Source organism: Haemaphysalis longicornis, unplaced genomic scaffold, assembly GCF_048455015.1.
Source record: "Haemaphysalis longicornis isolate Haplotype H1 unplaced genomic scaffold, Haemaphysalis longicornis Haplotype H1 scaffold_9, whole genome shotgun sequence".
Lineage (NCBI taxonomy): Eukaryota > Metazoa > Arthropoda > Arachnida > Ixodida > Ixodidae > Haemaphysalis > Haemaphysalis longicornis.
In genome coordinates, this window is record NW_027526460.1 from 153,962,075 (window position 1) to 153,976,629 (window position 14,555).

The 14,555-nt window shown below is 43.8% G+C and overlaps 1 protein-coding gene across 4 annotated transcripts in view; it reads left to right on the top strand.

Moving 5' to 3' along the window:
* The window catches only part of LOC144153677 (thiol S-methyltransferase TMT1B-like), a 226,703-nt gene extending 212,422 nt beyond the window's left edge, over positions 1–14,281 (top strand). For all 4 annotated transcript variants that reach the window (XM_077685339.1, XM_077685337.1, XM_077685336.1 and 1 more), the window contains 3 exons: positions 1,262–1,582; positions 6,774–6,923; positions 13,936–14,281. In XM_077685339.1, coding sequence (XP_077541465.1) covers positions 1,262–1,582; positions 6,774–6,923; positions 13,936–14,166 — 702 coding nt within the window. In that variant the 3' untranslated portion in view covers positions 14,167–14,281. The remainder of the gene's footprint in view (positions 1–1,261; positions 1,583–6,773; positions 6,924–13,935) is intronic.
* The last annotated feature ends 274 nt before the right edge of the window (positions 14,282–14,555 follow it).

Consider the following 14,555-nt stretch of genomic DNA (forward strand, 5'->3'; position numbering starts at 1 on the left):
TCACTTTTACCCCTACAAAACTCGCCGTAAAGAATTAAAAGGAAAAGTCGTAACCTTCTGTAATAGTTAGTGACTGAACTGTAATAAAGAATTTCAGTTAGGGCTATCCCAGAAATTATCCCCGTGCAGTGAGAGAAATTGACGTTTCCAGCAGTTTTGCGTCGTCATTTTTAGGTTTTTTTAGTGAACAGGTGGCTGCGACAGTGACAGCAGTTGCTCAGTTTTCCTGTAACGTATACAATCCACGCTGGGTAGACGTAGGCAAAGGCTTCCTCTTGTGGAGGTGTAGTGCTGGGCCTGAAATGCAGCACATTTCAAAAATTGTACAGGGCTTTTCGGAAGTCAGAGCGACGTGTTAAATGATGTGCGTATAAGACCAGCAGTACCCCACTATTAACTTGGAGGTCTATTCAGAAACGCCAGATCGCATGACTCTGAGTGAATAAAAAACAAGAGAAAGCAAACATTACGCCTGTGGCGGCACACTAAAAGGCGTAAAAAAAGTCGCTACTGATGGCCAGGTCACAAATCAATTCAATGTGAAGCAACAAATTTTTTTAAAAGCGTGTTTTAGAAACAAGACGGCACAAAGTTCACCAAATATAGTGGCTTGCATTTTGGGAAAAAGATTTTCTTGGCCCCATGATGTTCCCTATACTGATTTCATACAGCAGCTTTGATATTGTCTCGGTTTAGACAATTCATGAACTGTTCATAATCTAGGGAGTAGTGTGAAGTAGTATTTCATTGAATTTCGAAGCAGCCAGCACTGACTGGGGGACAAGTCGAAGTCTGCGCAGTTGAGGCGGTTTGGCGAGCATTTATCCTCCCGCAAATGGTAATCAGACTCCCGTGTTATCAGCAATGCTAAATGAACAATGAAACGCAGGGGTGACAATCATAAAAAAAAACATACCGCTTAGGCAAATTCTGCGCAGTAAGCAGTTGAGCGAGCCCGACCTATTTTAGAAACTGCAGCTGTGGGTAGAAAATTGTTTTGCTGTGCCATTCCAGAAATGATTCTACCTCGACCACGGACGTTTAATTATCGCCGCTAATCTTTGATTGCGTGTCCACCTGCGTATCCTTGTCCATCAACCACAGCTAACAGCTGTACGCAGGTCCCGCCCACCTCCGTTCTTTTCAAGCGACAAGCCTAGAGTTGCGCTTAGCCCTAAAGGAAGCAGACGCCATGAAAGCAAGGAGTGTGATTCAACTTTTTCGGCCGTTGCTCACTCCCCTGTACGTATTTTTCCCACAGCTAATAGGCCTCGTGTGTCTGCTGCCAATACCGCTTCTGCACAAAGGGAAGGACGCCCTCTACGTCTTGTTTTTCCGCTGGGGCACGATCATCTGGCGAGACTGCTTCGAAAAAGCCCGTGACATAGCCCTCAAGCCTCTGGATGCCTTAATTTCTCATTACCCGGATCTCAGAAAACGTGGCGCCCTCAGGGTTCTGGAAATTGGTGGTGGACTCGGGCACAATTTCGAGTTCTTCAATCGTCCTGTTTTATATACAAATGTGGATCCTAATCCGGAATTCAACGTGCACTTCAAGAAGAAGCTTGAGAACTTCCCAAAGGTAATACGCGTTATGAACAGAATTTCAACTTAACGTTGTTCTCTAGGGCACGCCAATGACCTACCGCTAACGATGCTCAAGGTGTTACATGATGACACTGAGTTGCTTTAGCGGTAACTTTCTTTAAAAATAATAATTAACATACGCAATGAAGGTAAGGCAGCGTTGAGAGTAGTTTGGCGTTTATTAGGTGCACTATTGGTAAGCACAGCTAGAATGCTTTCTCATTTATTGGAGCTCACATTTACGTGCTTTAATTATTGATGGTGACAGAAATACTAACGTGTACGACTGCAGGGTTGGAGATGAGCGTCCGGCACTTTAGGCGCTTTGTACTCGATCTCTAAGATCGAGTACAAATAACCCGATTAACTTCGGCTGCACTCGGGTTTGCGCGGCTACGGCGGCTACCCACTCAGGAAAGCTGTAATTATGCAGGGGCGTTAATTTAAGTATGCACTTTATTTAACGCAGATTCATTTTGGAGACGTTAACACAAAAAGCAGAATGTTACCAAACTTTTATCTGAGCGAGATTCGCAGAACATTTTTTTTAGTTCAAATAAAAATTTATTTTTTTATCGGTGCTACACAGCGTTCGCCCATCATAAGTTGCTTCAGTCGCTGTCGTCAACGGGGTGTAGCCACTTATCGAAACAGTGATCGAAATCGTACTTTGATCAAAAGCCAACTTCGGGGCATGCCGTGAAACGTTTAGTTCCAAGCATTTTGATTCATTTGCATGAGCGATAGCTGTCACGGTAAATTATTTTGCACAATAAACAGGTGCAGCTATTTAAAACAGGGGCCTAAAGGAAAAATGAAGGCCACTGTTTTGATTCAATATTCCGTCTTTGAAACCTATAGGAATCATGTGAATAATGTTAATATAACGGTTAGAAGTAACTGGAAATCCTCAGCAGCAAAGCAAGTATACTCTGTGGCGCATTTCAATCGTTTGGATAGAAAAGAAGGGACGACTTATTGTGACTTGCATTTTACTGTATTTTTTATTACATTTTATGGCTGTCCTATTTGGTAAATATTTGTTTGTATTTGTTTACGTGTACTGAAGCACTAAAATAGTTTATTGCTATGATATAACTCTATGCAAAGTCTGTTTTACTCGTGGAATTTAACCCAAACAGATTCCTGATTTTGCGAGCGCGCATAAAGAGGTGGGGCGCAGCTACCTACCATGCCTACATTCCCTGCGTAGCATCCTCTAACATTCTGCGGTCGTTGATTCGCAATAGGCAAACTAATGGGATTTTAAGTAATTGAGTGATTGACGCTGCTATGACGTTGAAAATGTCGGTAAAAAGGCTATTCGGTAATTTGAAGCAATGGTGTTTTGAACGAGCAGTGCATCCGAATGCATAGATGGGTATTTATATCTCCGAATGCTGGAACGTAAAGTGTGCTGTACAGGGGGGATTAAAAGAAATGCGAATAACGGAGCGCACAGCCTCCGACACATGCTGCACCGTCTGGCTGCAAAGACAGTAAACTGTGCGCATGCGCACTCCTTAGAAAGCGTTTGAGAGTGTGGCCTACATTATTTGGAAATGCTTGATCGAGAGGCGACGCCGGTCGTTTACTTTGAGGCGGCTTTTCACGCTGCGTCGCCACTGAGCAGGATGATCGTTGAAGAGCATCATGCTAGCTGCAATCAGCCTGCGGCGCGCTTGGCTCCCAATTGAGTAGATAACAGGATGCTCAGTGGCGACAGAGCATCACACCACGCTTTACAATAAATGGCTGGCGTCGCTCTTTTATCATGCATTTCCTATAAAGTAGGCCACACTCTCAAACGCTCTGAAAGAACTACGCATGCGCGCAGTTTACTGACAGTGCAGCCAGACGGTGCGGCATGCGGCGGAGGCTGTGTGCTCCGTTGTTCGTATTTCTTTTAATCCCCCCTGTACAATGGCTTCTAACCAGAGCGCACATATCACTGCGTGCCCTATCGACTAAATAAGAATTCAGCAAAGCCAATTTTTTTCTCTCGATATACATTCCTTGTAAACGAAGTGGCGTTTGCTACTTTCCCTTCGTGAAACTTATTTGTGTAAAAAATATTGAGAAATATGTGTGGTTGGCTACGGTCAAACAGAAATATATCAGTGTTGCGATCTAAGCCTAGAGTTTTCTTTAAAACACCGGATCGCTACGCCTATGTCAACAATGGTCGCAGTCATGACGTTGTTCCTGATCTTTGCCTTTCGCTTACTTAAAGTGCGAAACAATGATTTTTAAAAGTAACAATGTACTAAAGTCTACAATGTTTGCATGAACAACAAACAAAGCAGAAGCACGGAAAGAATGAGTGCACATGATACCAAAAAAATATCTCGACCGCCACAAGCCTGCGAACTTGCAATATCCGGAACGATGTGACGTCACAAGACCGAAGGTGCAAAGTAGTAATTAGCTGCACAAGGTTTTTCGAGATAATTTATCGAAGTGCGGATATCAGCATTGACGTCAGCAAATGGACGTGTGTCAGCCGCAAAACGTCTGCACTGGTAAAACTTCATTCTTCTTTGAAAGGTCACCGCTACGACGAAACGCGCCAAGAATGGGAGGTACTTAATTTTTCAGTAAATGTGTTTTTACGAAATTCCCGTCGCAAATGCGAAAACAATTCTGAGATGGGTTGGAGGATACACGTAGAGTGTACCTACATGCTATTTAATGGAAGCATGTATGGAGCTGTGTCGTTATTTTGCACTGATTTTAAACCATGGGGTGACCAGAGATACACTCAAGGGAAAGTTTAAAACAGAAATCTCAAGAAACGCGCGCGTTAAAAAAAAACTAGCCTGGTCATGTTCTAGCTCCTAATGGTTGTGATTGTTGCTTGGTCGTACCGCAAATAAATTAACAGCACCAACCTATAAGCGCCAAAGGGAACCTTTTGTACTATAAAACTTCTTAAGGATTTATTTACACGGCATGGCGAAGCTTTGGTGAGGTAGTATTTCAGGGTAGAAGGCGTCGTTCAGTGCACATTCATTTTACCATACGCGGAGGAATAGTTCATCGAACAGCGGTGATTAGACAGTACTGCTTTCAGGTGGGGAACGCACGGCTGTAATTCAGAGGGACATTCACAAATTCGTGAGGATTACGATACTCCATAATGCTAAATTTGAGCGCAGCTGTTTACCTATTTCAAATTTGCCAAATATGTTGGGGTAAAAAATTTCAGTCAGACACTTATTTATGAGCTGCAACGGTAAGCCTCGGCGCTGAGCGTCTGCTCAGCGCTGAGACTCTTTTCGAGAAGCTTGTTTAGCTGCAGCGGCAGACGGAGCACTTCCTTCGTCTTCGGAAGTGATCTTATCTCCGGCAAACGCACGATGGCGCGCTGTCCTCCTGAGTTATCTCGAAGCGGCTCACCGCAGCAGAGCACGTATTGCGCGGCACCCTCTGCATACCGCCCGCCTTCTCACACTTTCGCCATACTTTCTCCGTCCGCTTTCTCCACACTCTTTCTTAGGTGTCTTCAGCGTTCCCTCTGGTGCAACGAGGGACGACGGCAAGAAACGCCGCGAAACCACAGGAGGGAGCTCTTAAGAGCTCCGGTCTAAAATGTTTTAAAGAGAAATTTTGGCATTAGATGTGCTTACAAGTATACTTACAACCGATCGCAGCGTAACCAAGATAGACGACTCTAGCAACCACACAACTAAAAGGCTAGAATCACATATGCGTCTCGAAGACTCAATACGCGCCATTAGGCAATTGAACTATTGCATATGCCTTCAGTCAACTGCTGCTAGGTTGACACAAAGAAACAGCACGTGCTGAAGGTAATGCCCATTTGCGAAGGAACCGCAAGTGAAAACGCTTCAGGTATTTGTCGGCTTCCGCTCTTTCATGGCGGAGTTTTTGTGTAAATTTACATCGTAAACCAGAATGAACTTAGTGTAAAAAATCTAAAAATCTACAAAAAATGCACGTCTTCAAGTTTGCAGCAAGGGTGCAACGATTTCTCTGTTTAATCGCCTTCTCTGGTGATGCCAGTTCCCGTTTTACTAAATATTAATTTCAAAACAATCGGAAATCACAGTATTAATACGTTGTGCATGATCTTCTACGGCATCTTTGATAACTTTTTTGCGGTAATTACGTAATATAATTACCCCAAGTAGAGGTCATCCTCCTTGTGTACAAAGTATGCGTAGTAGACGATATTTAGGGGCGACACTACACAGTTTTAGTATAGCGTATTAGCTGTGGCGTTACCGTTTGCGCGCCATAATCGCAAACGGATAGCGCCTCGTTACGCGACGTTTAGAGTGCCCGCTAACGCCATGGGCGCGCTAAAAAGGTGCTTTCCGCTATACGAAAACTCTCTACTTCTGCAGCTGAAAATGAGTCGTTTAGAACACTTCATCTATACATGTATTTGTTTTACACTCCTAGGGGATCGGTATCCGGGGTATATGTATTCTTACGCAATGCTTTTTAGTAGAAACCCGGCCGTTTAAAAAAAAACATCGAGAAGTCAAAGAGTTTAGTTGAATAATTTGAGCTATTTCAGGACATACGTAGCTATTGCATGCCTATGATAAGCAGTACCAGGAAAATTAAGTAGTTCTCTTTTTAAAGGCACATAACGTCAATGTTCCTGGGCTAATACAGGCTATGGCTGTATCAACCTGTCTGAGATATCCCTACGGAACACCAAGTGGTCCTCCAGAAATAGATACAAATGTACTAGCTGCTGATTGTTGGGTAACACAAAAAGTCAATACAGATCACCCACAAGTACGAAGTTATTAACTTATGATAGGGCTTCTTTTTAAACACCAGAATACTTTTGGAGTTTATAAACAGACTTTTTTGTTTGGGGCTTGCTTTGAGCAGAAGCTACTCCAAAAGTAATCCACTCTTTTTTATGTTGGCCAAAACACATAAACGCATACCAAGGCGTCAAAACAACACCATCGCAATTTAGTTGAGTAATTGTAAGAATTGTAATTTACCCGCCATTACAAGTACAAGTCTTGTATGTAGGAAGGGGTCGATCGCCGCCACAAAACACCAGCCACAGCCCTTTTCAAAGGCGAATTAGCCCGCACATAGCAGCCGCCTTCAGAACTACTCCTCCTTGAAATGGTGTCAAATACTATGCGGTTAATATGAAAGACTGCGTTTTTCCCATTCAATGTTCCACCTAGGTCGAGTTGGAGAAGTGGATACAAGCTTACGGCGAAAACATGACGCAGTTGGAAAATGGTTCCTTTGATGTCGTTCTCTGCACCTACATGATGTGCTCAGTAAAAGATGTGCAAAAAGTTCTCAGCGAGGCAAGAAGAGTTCTGGTAAAGGTATGTCTTTATGAGTATTGTCTAGTCACCTTGCTGCATTGTAATAGTACCTAAAGGCATTTGTGAGCGCTGTACCCCTCACGATGACTGTCTTTGTTCGGTTTGCCTGAGGCAGGCACTACGCGTCAGGCAGTGCCAAAATACATAAGGAAGCGCAAGTGATTAAAGCAATATGCATTAGCAATGCTTCTTAACTCCGCGACCCTGGTAACAGGCAGAGGCTTCAGTTCTTGGATTAAGGTGTACATGTGTAAGAGTTCCCACTTAAGCCGTGCACAAATTCCGTCGATGTCGTTAGACGCTCTTTCGCCGACAACCCAGGATGGGCATTTCGGCAATGCGGGCGTGACTCGATGATACCGAAATTCGATTGGTCCAGATGTCAGCATACCTGGCAAGTTCTCTTTATAATGCTTGTTTACACTGGCCCGTTTGCTCTAGGCTGCCGTCCACATTTGCCGCGAAAGCGGATGTGCGGTGTGCTACCTCACCAGTGATTGGCCGATCTCCTTGGGTGGGTATGTCAGAATTCTGAGGGGGTTGGATGACGTCACAAGAAAATGGGTACTGGTGAATTTGCTTCAGCTTTTTAGGGGAGCTGTTAGAGTTACTGGCCAAGCTTCTAATTTTTTTTATTAAAAGCCTCGTGGCATGTATGCCGGGACAATTATCCTTATCTGCAAGAAGCCTACACTTTGTGAGCAGCTCAGATAAAGAATCTTTATTTTAGCAAACTTAAACTGGAAGCCGTGTTTCTCTATAATGACCATGCCTGTTCACTGTATATTGCGCTGTCTCCAAAATCTGAATCATTCAATACCATACGGGGTGAACTCTCCGGAAAGGCCAGCGCATTGGAGCATGCAAAGTGCATATAAAAGGACCGCGCGTAACGTACGAATACCTGAATGCAGTGTACATAAGTCCGTAGGCAGGGATGACCTCCGTGGCAGTTCTCTTGTAATCCCGAAAGTCGAGTAGCATGACAGCAGGTTACCTAAGTCTAACTTTCCTCTGCGGCAGCGCTAAAAGCCATCGTGCAAATTTATGTTCAGACTATGCGCAACGCACGCTGGCGTCTTTTTTTTTTTTTTGTAGCAGCCGAAAATATTATACATGAGCCTCTTGAGATGTTTTAGTTACATTTTGAGTGATCCGCCTACTGACGGTGTGTTTGCAAAGAGCATTGGACGGTAGCCTACGTTTTGGGTTAACCCAGCGTACGCTTTGGGTTAACCCAACTTGCCGTCTTAACGGCGTCATACCAGAATGAGAATAGTGCAAGGACATTGTTGCACCTAAAAATGGAGGGTTTGGCGAAGCTGGGACTCAACATAATGCTGTTCTGCATTAGCACACATGCTTGTCGTTTTAAAACAAATGTTGAACCTCTTATTTTCCAAATTTGAATATTGCTGTTCGCCTTTTGTAATTATTCCCCCTCTCTAGTAATTTGTTAGTAGTGCGGCGTAAGGGCATCCGTCCGCTTTTCTCCTCCCTTTTGAGACGCCTACCCACGTCCTTAAATTTTTCGTAATATCGCTAAAAGCCACGTACTGTCACCGCAAAGTTTAGCAATGGTTTCTGCGCGTGCCTTCTTTTTTTTCGCTTCCAACCCCGTTATCCCGCTCAGCTTCCCAGTCTTCCATTGAGTAGCCGTTCTTGGCCTAACATGAAAAGTGGCTTGCCATTCAACAGGAAACAAAACGCCCGTCCTGTGTGCGATATGTTCAAACCGACACGAGGCCAGACAACTCAATTAAAGGGGAGTTGTCAAGCTGTAGCTGAAATCGGGGTCCCGGGTTTTATTGTGATGTGCTTACGTCTGAACTGGCATTTGAGCGGTAGCCTGAACAAAGCCATTAAGAGTCACTCAGTGAGAGCTACGAATATTGTAATGTGGGCTGGTACTCTATGACGGCCTGTTTCTCTCACTGCATGGGTATCGCCGTGTGCCTTTAGTAAGCAGCACGGCGTATGCACGCTCCAGCAATCGTCAGGAAAATCTGTTTTTGTCACTTGTGAAATTTGAGGGGTGGAGCAATAGGATCTCCTAGCTGCTTCTGAGTTCAGAGTCGTTACACTCATCCTGTGTACATGATGACAATAAATAAATGAGTGAACTTTATTTTGGATGAGGCCGTAGTCCCTTGTCTGTGTTAGTGGCAAAATGAGATAAAAAGACGCATATAAAAATAATGGTTACGAGACGTAGTAATGGTTTAGAGCTTATGTTATGGTTATGGCAGTGCATCAGATCTAGTGAAAAAGACGTAGGCAGCAATAAAGCCACAACTGGAGAGGAGGCAAAAAAAAATGGGTGGGTGTGATGAACTCTGAACTCCCGCAAGTCTGTGATTCTGCGAGCAGAAGCGCACTTAGCCAATTTTATTTAAATAGTCACTCAATCAATTATAGGACAGACGATGTACAATTACCTTTCGACTTACTCAGGTTTTCCTCTAATGTAATTATGTTCACGAAGACATGATATCACGATGGCTCTAGTTACTTTGTTTTAAACGTCTACGCGCATTTTACCCTTAACAGACCTCACTGTCGGGGGAGGCATATTCTTACGCTTTTTGAACTCTGTTGTTCCAGCAGAAAGTAGTAAACTCCCGACTATCAAGCCGGACTTAAATACTGACAATGTAATGTGGCAGAAATGTATTTATCGTACTGTACCACCCACCTGACGGCAAACTAGATTTTTTTTATCCAAAAACCGTTTCCATGCAAACAGCGTTCTGTGAATCAACAAACTTTATATGTTTGTTATGACGTGAATATTGATGTTAGTTTTCATCCCACACTCATCTTGAGTTAACCATTTTATATTATGCATATGGTTTTCATATCACTGAAGTGCCGACACGCGCATCACACTAGACGTCAACAGTACTCGAGCTTATCACAACGAACACGGGAAAGCAAAATATACGTGCAGGCACGCTTGTGTTCGTTATAAGGGATCATCGGCCAATATTGTCCTTCGCCAACGAAGCTTGTTTAAATGCTGAATACTTATTGCCCCGTGCAAGTTATCAGCGTAATGAAGTGAACCACTTTGAATGATTTCAAGATTACATTCGAGCAATGAACCGGGGAAAGTACTGTCAAACACCGACGCGGACAGGGCATGTGAAGCTTTGATAGACAACGTAAATCTTCATATGAAACCCGTTTTCCTTTGTTGTATCATCGCCAACGAAAAGCTAAAAAAAATTCTCCATCTCGCGCTGTGAGGGTGGTTGGAATCTAAAGCTTTTAACGACACCCACAACAATTGTCTATGCGACGTCACTTGAATTCACACACGTGGCTCTACAAAGAGTGAAACAAGAGAGTCTGCCAGCCGTTACATAAAATTCTCAGAAGCGACGTCACAAATGCATGCCGCCGCTCTGGCCCGGCCGTGAGTCAAGGGCAAGGAAACGGCGAGGAGCGTCTATCGAAGGGTCAGACAGCGGAACCTAGCCATCCTGATGTGCTAGCCCGGGGCTGCAACACCACGCGATACAAGCGCAGACCCCGCAACGATTGGGTATATCAGCTTAGTGATTCCCATTTATACCTAAGTAAACTAGTTATTTTAGCAAGTTTGATCATTTCGAAAAATTGGAGCAACTTTTATTATGGCTATTTATCAGAACCAGTTGCTCCTTTCGCCTATTGAAAGACCTCTTAGAACATAACCGAATTGGTATTTACCAATTTATAAAACGGACTACGATTCGTGGCAAGCAGTGTGGAAAAGGCGGCGTTTCTCTAATGCCCAGATGTCTGTATGTGGCCTCTACATTTTGTTTTCCCACCCTCCAAACAAATCCTTGAAGTATCCTTGCCGTACGACCACTTCATCCTTTTGGGTTCTGGCCACCCAGGAGGTACTGTCGAACAAGCCAATCAATCCGTGCGAAGGAAGCGCGCAATGGACACGAAGCGGCGCCATAACAGGCCCGAAGCAATCGTCGCTAAAGCAGACGACAAAGCCGACCGAAGGGCTCCGCCGACGCGCCCGCCGGGGTGGGCAAGGGGAACGCTAGGTAATACCGCCCCTTCACCATGTCATCTAAATTGAGCTCACAGAGTGAAAAGAGCCCTCCTCCTCGCCACCCTCGTTGGGAATTTCTTGTCGCGCACGCCATGAAGGAAGTGTTGGCCGGTAGAGCTAGAAATCTCTGCTTTAAAACGATGAGTAACGGTGGATTTGCTACACCAAATGGAAATGAACTAAAATTAATGCACAGCTTATGAAGTGTCGAGACATTAATAAATTACGTGCCTTCAAGAAATATCGTAATCAAATAAATAAAGAACTGAGGAAAGCAAAATCCCATTTTTTTAATAGCGTTTTCTATTCTTTTTCAAACAAGGACTAGCGTGACTCATGGGCTCAATTAAACTACGTACTCAACCTGCGATCGATAGTGTCACCAAAACAATTTACTATGATGACATTGTTTTAAGCGGTAAAACACTTTCAGAAAAATTCAACAGCTTCTTGAAAACGTGAGGCAATCCTTAGGCTTCTCATCTCATTCTCCATATATGCTTATCAGGCTTCAAGCGTGAAGGAATCTGTTCGCGTCTCCAACCTCTGAAACAGAACTTCAAAAAATATACTAAAATCTCGGACTCAGCAAAGCTCAGGATATCGACGGGTTTCTAATTCAGCCATTAAAATATGTAATCGACCCTGTGCAGCCTTTCAGTTACAACATTTCAGTCGGTACTGGAATTTTTCCAGGACAAATGCAGATTGCCGAATGTATTGCCATACGTAAAGGGGCAAGCATTTATGATTTTTGCAGGTATAGACGAGCTTATACCCTTTAAGTGCTATCATAGGGCTTAGAAAAAATCATTTACATCAGAATCATCAATCTCTTATCTGAGCACTCCGTGCTCCCTTTTTGTGCACGTTTCACTCCCAATTGGCCAACGGTGTTTGAGATACCTTCTTTTAAAAAGTAACGTGCGCTTCACTGAATTAACGGTAACTCGGCGCAACGAAATAAATTATAGCGCCAGAACAAATGTTCGTGCTGGTTCTAGATGCTGCAGAAGATGCTGTTTACGTTCGTAGCGAGCGTATGTATGTGGGGCTGTTGTATTCATGCCCTCTATGCGAATCGTGTCTACCTACCCGTTCAATCCGGCCACTTTCGCGAAACAAAGAATGCTTGAAGGAAAAAATATCGTGCCACGCCTCGTAACTGTCAAAAAGTGGCCACTTGACTCGTACGCCTAATGTCAAGACAAAAAATCAATTATACGTACCGGCTATCATTTACCATGTTCCGCTAGAGTCTGCGACCTTGGGACCTCCTTATATATATAGCCCCCATGTATAGTTTTGGGGTATTAATAAATTGATTGATTGGATGATTGATTGATTTATGTTGAGCCAAAGGCTCAACATAATGGTTTGTACTTAAACACTACTAAACAACCGTAATTGAAGCCCCTAATTTCAACACAAAGCAGTCATAACGTTCGTGGAGATGAAGTGCAATGTAAAAGAATGGCTGCGTATCTTCTTGCTTCTTTGCAAATGTCGTTGAAATATGATAGTCTAAGGGACAGACAGACCGGTACTTCATGACAACTGCCACGGGCATTGCCGACTGATAAATCGCGTTATCTTGGCATCTGCCTTTCCAAAGCAATGTGCACCCCCCAGACGATGTTGCATATGAACCTAAAAGCGCACCAGCACAGCTGGCGGCAGCTGGCAGTGGTGTTAGGAAGCACACGGATGTGTACCCCCAGTGCCACTGTCAGGTGGTGCCACCAGTACGTTGTCGGTGCGTTTTCTGCAGTCGGTTTAATGTTTTTCATTTGCTATAAAAAAATGAAGCATGCATTCATTTTTAAATGGGAAAACCCGGCAAATATCACTTATGTAGTAATAGTTTGCATCAGATATGCGTAATGTTTTGTGTTTTCTCAACCACGTTTAACAATATGAACCCTGTCACCAAATTTAGACGTTTAGATACGCTTTGCTTCCATAAATCTCTCGTTCAACATGTGCGTTAACTTTAGCAGTGCGGCTGAATCGAGGGACAGACAGACAGACAGACAGACAGACAGACAGACAGACAGACAGACAGACAGACAGACAGACAGACAGACAGACAGACAGACAGACAGACAGACAGAGAGACAGACAGACAGACAGACCCCAATTTCCGCGTCCAAGTATTCCATGAAACCCTATGAGCTTTAAAAGTTCCATTGTTTTGTGAGGAAGCAGTCTACTTGCCTGGTAGCTTTATTTCCATTGGTAAAACTATGGACACTATACCCTATATGTACCAATCGTTTTCCTTGATAACCACTAACTCCCGGTTGGTGCAGGTTTTCCTCATGAAAATTCTTAGTACATGCGGGCCTATGTTAGTGCTCTGCTTTGAAAAAAGCGGCATGCTTTAGTTGCATTGGAACTGCCGTGGTGGTTGATTGACGTAGGTGTTTAGCTGCTGAGCCAGGGGACGTTAGTTTGATACCGGCTGCGGCAGCTGGTTTTCTGATGGAGGCGAAATGAAAAAAAACGCCAGTATGTCGAGATTTCGACGCACAGTAAGGTAATCTCAGGTGGTCACAATTAATCTAGAGCTCTCCACTACGTCGTGCCTCATCTGTAATTCCGTTAGTGTTTAGCGAGGGCATTTCAGTTTGTTACTTTAAAGAACTGTCATTCCATCCCACGCTTTTTCCTATGTTTTAAAGGTCTTCAATAAACCAGCAACCAATACTTCAAAATTACTTATTTGTCTTTTTCATGAGAAAAAAAGACACATCGGGACAGACGAAAAAATGACAGAAGCCGCATATTTTTCAGCAAATTTTAGGAATGCTGTGAAATTATTCCCAGTAAAATTTACTTAATATTGTGGTTTTTTTGATACGCTTAGTTTAATGCTAAGCCCCGGATTCCTTTACTCTTGAATTAGCAGTTACCACGGCGTGTCCACTGAAATGACACGGTTTTGTTACGCAGGGTGGCCACCTCATTTTCTTGGATCACGTGGGCTATCCGAAGGGAACATGGCTGAGGTGGATGCAGGACATTCTCTCTCCTTTGTGGAAAGTGGCCCTCTGCAACTGCTGCCTCAACCTCGACACCGAAGAGCACATCCGCGCATCGGGTTTCTCAGAAGTGACCGTCCGTTATTTTGACGTCGATATACCTCTACTGAGTCGCCAGATTTGTGGAGTAGCAGTTGCATAATCGGTCGCTCTGCGGTGACCCACTGTAAACTGACGTCTTCAACGTTTCGTGTTGTACGCTATTTTAGACGTTGCAATAAAGGCAACTCTTTACTTGTCTGAAAGGTTTTATGCGACACCATTGTGCCGGAAACCGGCGTATTTCGTTGTTGTCCCCTGCAGAAAATGCCGGCATCTGTAAAAAGTGAACAAAAAAACCGAAAGTGTTGGTCTTTGGGTTCAAGTACATATGCCAAAATGTTTACATAAATTCGACGAAACATTTAATACAGGTGTTTGGGGGACTGCGTATGAAAATCACTCCCGGGTCTCCACAGTAGGAGTGGAGTACATTACCGTGTCTGTAATTCTATTTCTATTTGCGGCTTAGACATCGCTCGCATGACCCGT